Source organism: Hemitrygon akajei, chromosome 11 (assembly GCF_048418815.1).
Source record: "Hemitrygon akajei chromosome 11, sHemAka1.3, whole genome shotgun sequence".
In the NCBI taxonomy this organism is placed as follows: Eukaryota; Metazoa; Chordata; class Chondrichthyes; order Myliobatiformes; family Dasyatidae; genus Hemitrygon; species Hemitrygon akajei.
In genome coordinates, this window is record NC_133134.1 from 24,067,841 (window position 1) to 24,083,686 (window position 15,846).

The window sequence follows — 15,846 nt, forward strand, 5'->3', positions numbered from 1 at the left end:
TGTGTGGTAAATTTGGTAAAACAAATGCAAACATAAAATATTGTTTTTCTCCCTTGCAGAAGTTACATTGGAGTGCATCTGGTTGCTCCAAGTAGCATCTCAATATTAATTAATTTTACTTTGGAATGGCTAATTTGACAAAATATAGACTCAATGTGTTCAGGTTAGAGTGCAGGCTTGATACAGTATTACCATAAAAAGCCATTTGCAACAGAGGTCATGTGAACTGTTTATTCTTTTGCCCCTCCTAAACCACAAGTGTGCAAGTTCCCTCTTCCTCCACCAGCTGAAGTTATTTCTTCCCATCATCATTCCTGCTGCGAACAAATTTGAGTTTAGAGCAAATCCTAGTCTTCTACAACAATATTTTTTCTCCATTCTATGAGAAGAAAATCAATCTCAGGATGACGAAGAGCTACTTCTCTTGCAGCTTTCTACCAAAAGCAAATCTGCACCCTGTACAAATATTCAACCTCTGCTGGCAACTGAACTTCTCTTTCTATTCGGAGAAGGAGTTGGCTCCTAACTGTGCAGTTTCTCACTACTTTGGTCAATATAACAATACTCAACTTATTATTATCCATCTCTTCTCCACTATTTTCCATCATCTCATTCAACCTTCTATTCCAACGCAAGCACCCTTTTATTATTACTTCTTCACATAATCCTCTCCTCCTGTTTTATCAAACATATCCAATTCTCTAAGATCAAAATCTTTTATCTGCCTATCCTTCTTCCTCGTATCACAGATATTTTTCTCTAGGTTCTGTTGTTCCATTGTAATCTGATCTGGAACAGGATTGGACCAGCTGGAAAAACGGGTTGGAAAAATGGTAGATGGAAATTAATGCAAACAAGTGTGAAACGTTGCACTTTGGGAGGGCCAGCCAGGGTAGGTCATACACAGTGAGTGGTAGGGCACTGAGGAGTGCAGTAGAATAGAGGGATCTGGGAATACAGATCCATAATTCTTTGAAAGTGGCATTACAGGTAGATAGGGTCATACAGAAAGCTTCTGGCACACTGGCCTTCAAAAATCAAAGCACTGAGCACAGGAGATGAGACGTTATGTTGAAGTTGTGTTAAGACATTGGAGAGGCCTGATTTGGAGTATTGTGAACAAGAGAAAATGTGCAGATGCTGGATATCCAAGCAACACACATGCAATGCTAGAGGAATTCAGCAGGCCAGGCAGCATCTACGGAAAAGAGTAAACAGTCGACATTTCAGGCTGAGACTTGTCATCAGGATTGTAGAATAAAAAAGATGAGGAATCAGAATAAGAAAGTGGTGGGAAGGAAGGAAGAAACATAAGGTAGAAACCTGGTGAAGCCAGGTGGAAGGAGGGGTGAAGTAAGGAGCTGGGAAGTTGATTGGTGAAAGAGATACAGGGCTGGAGAAGGGGAAATCTGATAAGAGAGGCCATGGAAGATAAAGAAGGGAGACAAGCACCAGAGGGAGGTGATGGACTGGTAAGGAGATAAGGTGGGGGGGGGGGGGGGGGGTGGGGGGAATGGGAACGGTGAAGTGGGTATTACCAAAAGTTTGAGAAATTGATATTCATGCCTCTGTTGGGAGGCTACCCAGATGGAATATAAGGTGTTGCTCCTCCAACCTGAGTGTGATCTCATTGCAATAGTAGAGGAAGCCATGGACTAACATGTTGGAATGGAAATGGAAAATTGAATTAAAATAGGGGGGCCGCTGGGAGATCCCGCTTTTTCTGGTGGACAAAGCATAGGTACTCGGCGAAGCAGTCTCCCAATCTACATCAGGTCTCACTGATATACAGGAGGCCACACCGGGAGCACTGGATACAGTAGATGATCCCAACAGACTCACAGGTGAAGTTTTGTCTCACTGGAAGGACTGTTTGGGGCCCTGAATGGTAGTGATGGAGGCGGTGTGGGGGTGTAGGGGTAGCATCGAAAAAGCTGGAGAGTGACATCAGTATAGGCTTAGAAAATAGACAGTTCCATGTGGTCAACAAAAAGGCAGGCATAGCTGGTATCCATGCAAGTGCCCATGGCTACACCTTTTGTTTGAAGGATGTGCAAGGAGCTGAAGGAAAAATTATTCAGAGTGAGCAGTACATGGAACAGTCTAAGTTCCAAGCCTATAATGGTATCACTTGTACAAAGTCCTGTGTATGTTACTCAAAATGGCTTCTTTGGTTTGTTAAGAGTGGGAATGCTTCTTTGTCTGATAAGTGTTTCTCTCGCAGTTGTTTAGCTTTAGACTTGCTGATATGGGGATTGTATTCATTTGTTAACCAATGGGGAATGTTATTTTGTCTGGTGAGGTTGGGAGCTTGGGGGTTTTCGTGGTCTTTTCAGGGAAGTCGGGAAGACGACGCCGAGGAAGGTGGACGTGTGCTGCACTGCTCAGTCGACCACTAGGGGTGGTCCCAGGTGCGAGGACGTGGAGGTCGGAGGAAAGTGACGAGGGGTCGAATGGTTCGATGGTTGAGCTGCAACGATGTGCACTAAGCTGACTGAACTTTGATAAGTTGGCACCTTTTACTTTTCTTTCATATATATTGTATTGCATAGTACTCTCTTAGTTTACTCTTTTATGCTCAGGCATTTCCTACTAAGGATCAGAAGGCGACGACAGTGGCGAAGGTGTTATACCGGTTTAATGAAAAAGGGCTGAAGCTTTCCCTGGACAAATGCCAGTTCTGCAAGTCGTCGGTTAGCTACGTTGGCCATATCATTTCGTAAGAGGAAGTGGCTACTGATCCAACCAAGATAGAGGCCGTGACCCCAGAAAGTGAGCGCTCTGCGCTCATTTTTGGGGTTCTGTGGGTATTACTGCCAATTCATGAAAGGATACGCCAAAATGTGTCACCCGTTGACTCAGCTGTTGTGTGGCTATCCCCCGCTGGGAAAGAAAAGGAAGGGGGACCGGAGGCAAGACGATGGAGGATACTGGAACCTGGCGGAGCCTTTTGGCTCGAGATGGGATGATCGATGTGAAGAGGCATTCCGATCTTTGAAAAGAGCGCTGACCCAGGCCCCGGTGCTGGCTTTTGCCGATCCCCAAAAGCCATATGTGTTGCACACGGATGCCAGCCGAGAGGGTCTAGGGGCTGTTCTGTACCAGGAGCATGGCAAAGCATTGAGACCGGTAGCATTTGTCAGCCGAAGCTTGTCGCCCTCTGAGAGAAACTATCCCACTCACAAGTTGGAGTTCCTGGTGCTGAAGTGGGCGGTGGTGGACAAGTTGAGTGATTACCTATATGGAGCCAAGTTTGAGGTGAGAACGGATAACAATCCTCTCACTTATATTTTGACTTCGGCTAAGCTGGATGCCACAGGACATCGGTGGCTGGCGGCCTTGTCGGTATAGGAGTTCAGCCTGAGGTACCGCCCAGGAAGCAAGAATGTCGATGCAGATGCTTTGTCACGTCGGGAGCCCGGGGAACAGGAGAAGGACGAGGAGTGGGAGAGCATCCCTGCCCCTGGAGTGAAGGCTATGTGTCAGTTTGCTGTCACCGTAAAGGCCGAGGGAAGAGGAAGGCTGGAGCGAGCCGTGGACCATTTGGGGGTTTTTGACGACGCCATACCCCTAGCTTACTGTGACCTGACAGCACTGCGGACTAAACCGTTGCCAGAACTGAGTCCGGGGGAAGTGGCAGCTGCTCAGCAGAATGACCTGGGTCTTGGCACTGTGTGGACAGCGGTAGAGAAGGGGGATGTGGAGTTGGCTGAGAAGGCGAAACACCCATCTGTGCCTCTGTTATTGAAGGAGTGGTCTCGGTCACGGCGCCTCTGGACCAACCCCACCGTTGGCAACTGGTCCTGCCGGAGAAGTATCGGCAGACTGTACTCCAGGCCTTACATGATGATTCTGGACACTTGGGGGTGGAAAAGACCCATGGATTACTCAAAGACCGGTTCTACTGGCCCCGGATGAGGGGAGAGGTTGAAGAATACTGTAGGAAATGCAGTCGTTGCATTAGGAGGAAGACCCTGCCAGCGTCGGCGGTTCCACTGTCGCACTTGCAGAATGCGGGACCTCTGGACCTGGTATGTATGGATTTCCTGTCGATTGAGCCTGACACCAGCAACACCGCGAATGTCTTAGTCATCATCGATCATTACACTCGCTATGCTCAGGTGTTTCCTACTAAGGATCAGAAGGCGACAACAGTGGCGAAGGTGTTATGGGAGAAGTATTTTGTTCATTACGGCCTTCCCAGGCGAATCCATAGTGATCAGGGGCGGGACTTTGAGAGCCGCCTTATCCATGAATTACTGACTATGCTTGGGGTTGAGAAATCCAGGACCCCCTTATAACCCACAGGGTGATCCTCAGCCAGGGAGGTTCAGCAGGACCCTGTTGGATATGCTCGGGATGCTGGAGATTGGGCAGAAGAATAAGTGGAGTCATCATATTGGACAATTGGTTCATTGTTACAATTGTACTCGAAATGATGCTACGGGTACTCGCCCTATTATCTGATGTTCGGGCGGGAAGCAAGGTTGCCCAATGACTTGTGTTTTGGGGCTGAAGTGGGTGAATTACCCGGGAAGCCCTATCTAAAGTATGTGTCCGACATGAAGAGGGAGTTACAGAGGGCGTATGAGTTGGCCGAGGCGGCGGCTACCAAACAAAATCAGAGGAATAAGATGAGGTATGACCAAAAGGTGAAGTTTGTCCAATTATTGCCGGGCAACCGGGTCCTTTTATGGAATTTGGGACTCCCTGGTAAGCACAAGTTGGCAGATCGACGGGCGGCCACCCCCTATGTAATAGAGAGCCAGATGCCGAATCTACCAATTTACCGGGTGAAACCTGAGGATGGGAATGGGCCTATCAAGGTACTCCATCGGAATCACCTGCTGCCCCCGGGTCAAGCAGTGCAGGTGGACAAGGAGCCAGAGTGGGAGGTTGCACCTAGTACAAGGACTCTGCGAGGGCGCGGAGCAAGGGAAGAGGCCGCTGCTGAAGAGCGGGGACGGGTCCTTAACCCGGGAATGGACACCGATTCCGAAGATGACGACTCAGATGAGTGGCCCCTGTTCCCATTCGCTGGCGCTCCAGTACCAAAAGAGGAGGCTCCTGGCCCTTCCCGTACTGAGTTGGGTGAGAGGAGGGAAGATGTTGAGGGTCAGATGGAGAGGCAGCCAGCATTGGGGGGAGAGAGGGTGGAACCCGAACGTGAATCGGAGGGTTCTCAGGTGAGGGGGGAACCCCGTGAGGGAGGGGGTGAGGGTCTGTCAGGTAGACCTGGGGTGTCCGAAGCAGAGGGTTCGCAGGTGAAGAGGGAGCCCAGTGAGGGGGAAGGGTCGGCAGAAGGGGTACGGAGATCTCAGAGAAGTAGGCGCCCCCCGGAGCGGTTGACATATGTGGTGCCAGGAGAACCAAGTGTGATTTCTACTGCTCTGGGTAGTTATGTCGCTGCTTTCTGCACCTGGGTTGGGTTTTGTGTGTTGCAAGAAGCTTTGGGGAACTCTGGTAATGTCATGAGGGCATGACATTTGCTGGTGGGGGGAGAATGTACAATGTCCTGTGTATGTTACTCAAAATGGCTTCTTTGGTTTGTTAAGAGTAGGAATGCTTCTTTGTCTGATAAGTGTTTCTCTCGCAGTTGTTTAGCTTTAGACTTGCTGATATGGGGATTGTATTCATTTGTTAACCAATGGGGAATGTTATTTTGTCTGGTGAGGTTGGGAGCTTGGGGGTTTTCACGGTTTTTTCAGGGGAGGCGGGAAGGAGATGCCGAGGAAGGTGGATGTGCGTTGCACTGCTCGGTCGACCACCGGGGTGGTCCCAGGTGCGAGGACGTGGAGGTCGGAGGAAAGTGAATGGTTCAATGGTTGAGCTCCAACGATGTGCACTAAACTGACTGAACTTTGATAAGTTGGCACCTTTTACATTTTCTTTTCTTTCATATATATTGTATTGCATAGTACTCTTTTAGTTTTAGTAAAATCTTTAAAGTGTATTTCATAACGGTATCTGGTGTGAGTTTAATACTGTGTGTGTGCGTGTGGCATAAACTTGATTCCCACAGCACCTGCGTGTACGAGAGGTGGGATTGGTGTGTGGCTGGATCTCCTTTTCCCCTAGACATATACCAGCTTGTTGGGTAAGCATTACACAATTCACAACTTTTCCTATGCTACATTGACAAACGCATTGGTGCTGCTTCCTGCACCCATGTGGAGCTTGTTGACTTCATCAACTTTGCCTCCAACTTCCACCCTGCCCTGAAATTTAAGTGGTCCATTTCCTACACCTCCCTCTACTTTCTTGATCTCACTGTCTCTATCTCTGGAGACAACTTATCTACCGATGTCTATTATAAACTCATTGACTCTCACATCTACAAGGACTGTACCTCTTCCCACCTTGTTACTTGTGAAAATGCTATCCCCTTCTCTCAATTTCTCTGACTCTGCCATATCTCCTCTCAAAAGGCTTTTCACGCTAGAATGAAGGAGATGCCCTCCTTCTTCAAAGAAAGGGTCTTCCCTTCCTCCAACATCAATGCTGCCCTCAACCACATTTCTTCACACATGTCCCATCCTCCTGCCTCCCACCAAAGATAGAGTTCCTCTTGTCCTCACCTACCACCCCACCAGCCTCCACATCCAGCACATAATTCTCCGTAACTTCTGCCATCTCCAACGGGATCCCATGACCAAGCACATCTTTCCCTCCCTCCAACTTTCTGCTTTCCACAGGGATCGCTCCCTACGTGACTCCCTTGTCCATTCGTCTGTCCCCACTCATCTTCCTACTGGCACTTATCCTTGCAAATGGAACAAGTGCTACATCTGCACCAGAACCTCCTCCCTCACTACCATTCAGGGCCCTAAACAGTCCTTCCAGGTGAGACGAAACTTCACCTGTGAGTCTTTTGGGGTCACCTACTGTACCCAATGCGGTTTCCTGTATATCAGTGAGACCTGATGTAAATTGGAGACCGCTTTTCCGAGCACCTACATTCCAACCGCCAGAAAAAGTAGGATCTCCCAGTGGCCACTCATTTTAATTCCACTCCCCATTCCTATACTGACATGTCACTCCATGGCTTCCTCTACTGTCGCAATTGTGACCTGATGGCATAAACATCGATTTCTCAAACTTCCAGTCATGTCCTCCACTCCCTCTCCTTCAATATTCCCCATTCTTATTTCGCTCTCTCACCTTATCTGCCTAACACTTCTCTCTGGTGCTCCTTCCCCTTTTCTTCCTTCCATGGCCTTCTGTCCTCTCCTATCAGATTCCCCGTCTCCAGCCCAGTATCCCTTTCACCAATCGAATTACCAGCTCTTTACTCCACTCCTCCCCCCTCCTGCCTTCACCTATCACCTTGTGTTTCTTCCCCACCCCACCCCTTACTCTGACTCATCTCTTTTTCCTTCCAGTCCTGAAGAAGAGTCTTGATACAAAACGTTGACTGTACTCTTTTCCATAGATGCTCTTTGTAGTATTGTGTGCAGTTTTGGTCACCTAGCTACAGCAAAGATGTAAATAAAGTTGAAAGAGTACAGTGAAAATTTACAAGGATGTTGCCAGGTCTTGAGGACCTGAGTTATAGGGAAAGGTTAAATAGGTTAGGACTTTAGTCCCTAGAATGTATAAGATTGAGGGGAGATCTGATAAGAGGTATACAAAATTATGAAGGGTGCAGATAGGGTAAATGCAGCAGACTTTTTCCACTGTGGTTAGGTGAGACTACAACTAGATGTCATGGGTTATGGGTTAAGGGTGAAAGTGAAATGTTTAACAGGAATATGAGGGGGCATTTCTTCACTCGGAGGATGGTGAGAACCTGGAATGACCTGCCTGCGTAAGTGGTGGATGAGTCAATTTCAACATTTGAAAGAAATCTGGATAGGTACATGTACATGGAAGGCCATGATCTGGGTACAAGTCAATGGGACTAAGCAGATTAATAGTTCAGTACAGACTAGAAAGGTGTAGGGGCCTGTTTCTGTCCCATAGTGTTCTATAACTCTATAATCTGCTTAACCTGAATGTGTGGTCTCAATACACCTATGTAATTTTAGGTTATTTTAAAACACAAATAAATCACTACATAGAGTACATATATAAATAATTTCACCTGCATATTCTTCCTTTTTATTGAGATATCTAACTTTTTGGGATATTCTTCTGCTGGGGAGGATCCAGACTTGCTTTCAAATGAAATTGTCGTAGGCTCCATTTTTGATGGCATATTTTTCAAATACTTTGTAACTGGATTAAATCGCCCGAATCCCTAAAAAGAAAAGCAGAAAGAAACTATAACCAAAAGACAAAGTAATTTGCTGTTACTAGAGCTGCATCAAGACTTTTGTAAAAAAAAACTTTGTGCGTAATCAATTTGAGAGATAAATTTCTCTTTTTTCATTCATTTTAAAGTCAACACCAATATATTTCACAGTAGCAACACAAAATCCCAAAGGAACTGAACAGATCAGGCAGCATCTATGGAGAAAAATAAACAGTTGACATTTCAGGCCGAGACCCCCTTGTCTGTCCTGACAAATGGTCTTGGCCAGCAGAGTCAACTATTTATTCCTCTCCATAGATGTTGTCTAACCTGGTAAATTCGTCCAGTGTTTTGTGTGTGTTGCTCTGGATTTTGCAGCATCTGCAGAATTTCTTATGTTTATGTCTTTTATGGTGATCTTTAAAATCCATTTTTAAAAAATTATGTTGAGCAAATACAGTACATGAAACCTAAAATATTGAGTCAATTGAGTCAGAAGAAACTCCTAAAATCATTAGGCTAAAAAGCAGCACCTGGACAGATTCAAATTAATAGATCTATGGGAATACAAGTGGCATTTAGAACAGTGTGTTTTTAAGAAAATGCATTATCTTACTAGGTTATTCATTTATAGATAAGTTATAGACTATACCTCATTCATGTTGTTTGTAAGGCAGGGTTCAGCATGACCACTTTTTTTAAGAACATCATTAATATAAACATCTTCATCTGTGGAGGTATCACAAAGGAATAGGTGCAGTACGTCATTAATGTAACCATATATCAAGGCCACTAACGGTTGTTTTCCACAAAATTTCAGGAACTGATTTTTAGCAGCTGTGCTCCAATCACCCTATCAAAGGAAAATTAACTTTATGAAAGTATGAATCTGGAGAGGCAACATGTCTAATAATACTAATTTCCAGTGCAAAATATTGAGATTCATTAAAATGAGGTTATATTTGCTCAATTAATGACAATATTGTATTTATTTATTGCTTCCAATGTACTAAATATCTCTTGCATTTAATTGAGATGGTACCAAATGAAAATTTTAAAGCTCAACACTATGTCACAGTAACTGACATCCAACAAATGATGAAAGGCTTCATTGAAGAAGCATAATCAAAAATCTTCTTCAAGTAAAACAGAAAGGTGAAAAGATGCAGGGAAGGAATGCTAGAGCATGCAACGAGTCAACAGCAAAGGAGGCCCCAATAGTGAAGAATTTAATTAGAGGGATGAAAAACACCCAGATGGCATATTGAACTGGAAATTATTGAAGAGATGAGTAAAACAGGGAATCAAAGATTGTGACATGCCAGACTGTGGATGGACTTAAAATTAATCAGAGTGGAAACAACACCTACTAGCATGATGAGTAAATTAATCTTGAACCAAGCTGCAGGTGCAATGTTTTAGACAACAACATCTAAGTAGAAATTAGGCAGCCAGACAGTCAAATATCAAAATAGTCTGAGATTTAAAAAAAAACAAGCATTCATCAGTAGACAAGATAAGGCAGAGAAAGTATCAGTGTTATAGAGGGGGAAAAACAGATTTACTGATGGAGGAAATGTGGTCAGAAACCCTGCTCTGTACACATTTTTATTAAAAATTACCATAGCCATATTCATTATGTATCTTAACATACCACAATTTCACCAGCCAGCATTGATTCAACATAAGTGCTTTCTAAGAGGCTATGTATTGGTATTTAACTGTAACTAACAGAATAACTATTAAGCAAAAATAAGTAAAGAAATAACTTTACAATGACATCATGTTACATTTGAGTTACTTTATAGAACAGTATCCCACCTTCTAAATCTTCTTTGCTTGAATAAAAATCAGGTTTATTATCATGTGACATGATCATTGTTAACAACAGGAATGAAAGCTATTACTGAAGTCACAAGTCACTCAATAACTTATTTGGACTTAACAAACGGAGTGCATATCAATTTAAAAATAAAGACAGAGTTGATACAGCTTCTATTCTTTGCTGTCCTACCTCAACTGGTTGCAGCCATATTAGGGTTGATGGAATTCCTTGGGCTGGAAGCTTTGAATAACAGTGTCTAAGAAAGATATAATGCAACATTACAATTGGGAATAGGAAGGTTCTGTTAAATTTAAAAGTGTACTTATAAAATACAGAGGCATAAGAAAGCCATGAGACTGCAAAAGCATAAGGAAGGAGCTTGCCAAAGTTGACTGGAAATGGACATTAGCAGGGATGACAATAGAGCAACAATGGCTGGAGTTTCTAGCGATAATCTGGAAGACACAGGATCAGTTCATCCAAAGAAGTAGTATTCTAAAGGGAGGACGTGAGAACTGTGACTATCAAGTAAAGTCAAAGCCATAAGAGCATAAGGGATTGCATAAAATACAGCAAGAAAAATAGTGGAAAGCTACGGAATTTGGAAGATTTTAAAAAACAACAGAAAGCACAAGTTGAGCTAAAGTATATTTAAAGCAGAGGTTGATAGGTTCTTGATTAGTAAAGGTGTCAAAGGTTACGGGGAGAGCAGGACAATGGGGTTGAGAGGAAAATAAGTCAGCCATGATTAAATGGCTGAGCAGACTTGATGAGCTGAATAACTAAATTCTGCTTTTATATATATATATATATATACACACACACACACACATACATACACACACACACACACACACACACACATATATATATCTTTTGGGAATAAGACCATTTTATATATATATATAAATATAAATATAAAATGGTCTTATTCCCAAAAGAAAGACAAGCAGATCACTAAGTATTGTATGTGTACATATCTAAACCATTAAGTGATTACAAATGGGAGGTGATTCCATTTATATATAATATATAAAACTTAATTCACAAAAGAGGTTATATGGCTGAAGTTCAAATAAAAAAGCTGCATACAGTATTACAACATACAATTCACCTATTAAACCCTAAAGCTTGTTTCATACAGTTGTTTACATTTTTTTCCTCACTTTTTAAATGTTATCATTCACTGGAACTATAATGTGCACAACATTAGGTTAAACTTGATTGGACCATTACATCCAATGCATAATTTATTCCTTCAATATCAAAAATTCAATGATTGGAATGAGATTTATTTAAATATGCAACACTCTTCTTAAAAGGTGGAAAGAATTCTACAAGTATTCAAATGAAGACGATCTAAAGTAAATGGAACCAGTCAGATCAAATCAGTAGCATTGAAGTAACTCATGTAAAAGAGGAATCTTACTTGAGGAATCTCAGTCTGGATCTTTCCACAAGAGAAATATCACCGAAGTCTACATAGTACACTTCCACCTGTTTTTCATCCAGCACCTTATGGATAATAACACGGTACCACCATAGATCATCACCATTCCGCACACAACAGAGTTGTCCTGGCTGAATAAATGAATCTGGCATCACATAGCGTTCAGAGACCTCCTCGTAGGAATAGCATCGTCTGAAAAGTAAACAAAATTTCACCAAATGGAACGATGCTTATTCTGCAGTTTTGCCTGCAGCATTTCATCATACGTTGTTTGCAAGTGATTATTCAGGCCTTGTTACACAAATTTTAAAAAGCTTTAAAGAATTGAATCTATTCTGAAATGGGTAAAATCCAGTAAAGTACTATATCTTGTGGTAACAAAGGAATCAAAATCTGGTTTAGCATATGTCATGAAATTGTTAACTTTACGACAGCAGTTTGTGATAAACAAATAGAGAAAAATCTGAATTACAGTAAGTATGTGTCTATTAAATAGTTAAGTTAAAATATGTGTTGCAAAAAAAAGTAGTGAGGTAGTGTTCATGGGTTCAATGTCCATTCAGAAATCCAATGGTAGAATGAAGTGCTTAGAAACCTCTGAATTATAAGCAAAGAAACACTTTAAATTTATTCAGCCATCCTTTGCCACAAAGACATGAATTTCATGAAACCTAACTGGCAATCACATTTATTCTCCACTTTTCCTATGAAATATCAGTGTTCAAAATTCCAAGTGATATCATTGAATTACCATCTCATTTCATCCACATTAACCCATTAATCAAATTTCTTTTTCAGAGTACTCTGAAACATCCTGGTTTTGGTTTTAAAAAAGGCTATTTTTCATATCAAACTATCTAAAGTCAAAATAAAACTTATTATCAAAGTACGTATTTGTTACCATTTACTAACTTGAATTATTTTCTTGCAAAGATTTGCAGATAAATAAATACAACAGAATTTATGAAAAACTACACATAAACAAAGGTTGACAAACAACCAATATGCAAAAGAAGACAAATTATGCAAATTTTAAAAATACTGTGAATTTGAGTTATACTAAGTCCTTGTCTGCAAGTTGAGTTGTAGTGAGTGAAGTTATCTACACTGGTTCAGGAGCCTGATGCTTGTAGGGTAATTAACTGTTCCTGAACCTGATAAGGGTTGTGTATTTCTGTAAAGCATATTTTTGCATATGTGAAACAGTTTAATATTACATTTGAATTCAGAAAGTTAATGATTAACTTTTTCATCAAAATGAAAATTAGTTTTTATTTTACATTCAAATCTTATTATGAAACAACACTTGTTACATCTAAATGTACCACTTATTTTTAGAAAGATGAAGATAGAGTCAAAAAATTTAACCTCATCTCAATCATCAGATCTTCAAGCATCACAGAGGTCAATTCTCCATAGAAACGGATAAAAAATTGACTGGGTGAAGTTACACATTCTACAAACACACATGCAAAGGTGTTTTCTTCCAACTCCGGTAGCTTGTAGAGAATTCCATCTTGTACAGCATCAGGTGGAATTTCAGATTCTGATGAACAATAAGTCTCTGTGAGCTGTAGAAAGGATAACATATTAAGACAGATGCATTATCTTGTTAATAAAAACATAGCCTTCTGTATTTTTCCTTATAAATATTGGCAGGATTAAATGTCATCTCCATACCGGTCATTACTCTATTTACCTATTCTAATAATAGATTCCTCACATGGTACAGGAATACACGTCCCAATTTACCTTTCCATCAAGCAGTTAAACATTTCCAAAGTTTTTCAGGCAGTAGAACTTTGCATGCTCTATAGCCACTGAGCTCTCTGATTCAGTGTTCAACATTTTACACTACTTATCCAAAGCTACTGATTGTGCCAAAGCTTCTTAGGCAACAAAGATTTGATGTTGAGAAACTACATTTCCCAAGAATCACTGGATCAGGAATTGGAATATCCAAAACTGTCAGATCTAATTTATTTAGAGTACAAAGAATAAACTCAATAATTCTACCATATCCCAAAAACAGGACTGAGAAATATATCAGAAGTACAGTTGATTGATAAACACAAGAGATGCTGTAGACACCAGAAATCCTGAGTAACACACACAAAATACTGGAGGAACTCAGCAGGTTAGGCAGCATCTAGTGAAAGGAATAAACAGTCAACGTTTCTGGCCAAGACCCTTCATCAGGACTGGAAATGAAGGGGGAAAGGGGTGGTGGGGAGGAGGGAAGGAATACAAGCTGAATGGAGATAGGATTCAGATCTTTAAGCTGTTGGGTCAAAAACCATCAATAACATTCTAATTGGTCTGTATCTAAGTGACCCACCAAATAACTTTCACTTAGTGAAATAAATTTTCATCAAGTTTTACGAATCTGTTATTTGGATACGTCTAACAAGTTGAAATAGTTTAAGTATGCAGTTCAGCAAGGAAATGTTTTTATTGCATAATTTTCTATGCAAAGGCGCCCAGAGAATGTTGTTAAGATCCAAAGTAGTTATATGCGTAACTATAACTTCCAAAAATCCTGCTCTTTTGCTATTGTCAATTTATCACTTTGTGCAAATGCAACAATACTTCTATTAATTCACAGCTTTTTGCAGAACTCTTTGTTCTGGTTTTGTGTAATTGTTCATACTCACCATTCGGTTCATAGAAATCAGACTTTCTGATACTCCCGTCACCTGCAGCTGGAGCATATCAGTACCTTTAAGAAACATTGAACCATTCTCAACCCATCTGTGCCAAACTTCTGAGAGATTAAGTTAACATTAGCAGAATAAGGATGGTTTTATAGGAAGAATACTGAGTGAAGCACCACGTGTTGAAATAACACTATAAATGTGATTACCAAAGAATACTGAAGGAACTCAGGTCAGGCAACATCAATGGAGAGGAATAAACAGTTGACCTTTTGGACTAGGACCCTTCATCAGATTTCGAAAGGAAGGGGGGAACATGCCAGAATAAGCAGGTGGGGGAGCGGAAGCAATACAAGCTAAGAAGTGCATGTGTGGGCATGCAAATGGTCAGAATAAGAGGGCAGCAGAGATCATTCTGGCATCTTCCCCCTTTCTTTCCAGTCTTGATGAAGGTTCTTGGCCCAAAATATACTTTACTCCTCACCAGAGCTGCTGCCTGACCTTCTGAGTTCCTCCAGAATTTTGTATGCATCTGCAGAATCTTATGTTTAACCAAAGAATATACAAGTTTCAGTATACATTCTTGATGTCCTCATCCCAGAATGAAATCCATGCTATTCCATGGAGATAGCTAATCTTGGCTGGTATGAAGACGAATGTCAGCCAAGCACGGCCTGAACCACGATCTCAGAACTACAGCTTAACATTCATCAAAAAATTCACATCACTGACATGGTTGACTATTAACTTGGAGTCCCTAACTCTTCTTCTTCTTCTTCTTGTTTTACGGCAGTTGGCACCCAGCTTAATGGTACATTACCACCACCTTCTGCTCCGGAGTATGGATCAGATGATAGACTTATATCCTAAATCCCTTCACCTATTCTCTCTCACACACACATCCTAGTCTACACTTTATCCTTCCTTCTCTGGCCATCCTAGTACCCTATTCCTGCTTATTCTTCATATCCTATATTTTTTTAAAACCCTGTATCCCTTAAGAAAGCTTAAAATACCCTGACCTATGCCCTCTCACCCATGCCCAGTAACCCTTTTAATGTGAATTCCTGCACCCCTAATTCCCTTACATTAATTCTCATCATCTCTCTGTATCCCATACTCCTCTTCCTGACATTCCTCACACAAACCTGTCTGATGTTTCTCTATCATTTTCAATGTTTTATTTAGTGCACAGTGCCCCAGCCTTGACCTAGTCCACAGTTTCCACTCTTCTGTATCCACTGCCTACCCTAGTATCTGTAACACTCTTTTGTATTTGATACAAATGCCTCCCTTTCCCCTCTGTCCCATCTTTCTTACCATATTTGGATGATTTTTCCCCAGATTACACACTCTGCCTCTGCTTTACTGATACGAATGTGCATTTCTGTATTTTCTTTCTTTAATGCCCTCTTTGCCAACACATCTACCCTCTCATTCCCCTTCACCCCTACATGAGCTGGAACCCATAGAAATTTTACCTGACCTCCCTGATTTGCAACTCTTGAGACTGACTGAAGGACTTCATAAAGTACATCTCTTGCAGGAGAATTACTTCTTATCTCAAAACAGCACCCAAGGATTACAGAGAGACCATGTCTACAAGTGTGAGGTATTGCATTTTAGAAGGACAAACCAAGGTAGAACATACAAGGTAAATGGTAGGGCAATGAGGAGTGCAGTC

The 15,846-nt window shown here is 41.7% G+C and overlaps 1 protein-coding gene across 2 annotated transcripts in view; it reads right to left on the reverse strand.

The window, feature by feature from the left end:
- The window catches only part of tdrd5 (tudor domain containing 5), a 58,590-nt gene that overhangs the window by 14,954 nt on the left and 27,790 nt on the right, over positions 1–15,846 (reverse strand). For both annotated transcript variants that reach the window (XM_073060453.1, XM_073060452.1), the window contains exons 9-13: positions 12,877–13,079; positions 11,488–11,700; positions 10,248–10,314; positions 8,886–9,086; positions 8,084–8,239 (exon numbers count right to left, since the gene is read on the reverse strand). In XM_073060453.1, coding sequence (XP_072916554.1) covers positions 8,084–8,239; positions 8,886–9,086; positions 10,248–10,314; positions 11,488–11,700; positions 12,877–13,079 — 840 coding nt within the window. The remainder of the gene's footprint in view (positions 1–8,083; positions 8,240–8,885; positions 9,087–10,247; positions 10,315–11,487; positions 11,701–12,876; positions 13,080–15,846) is intronic.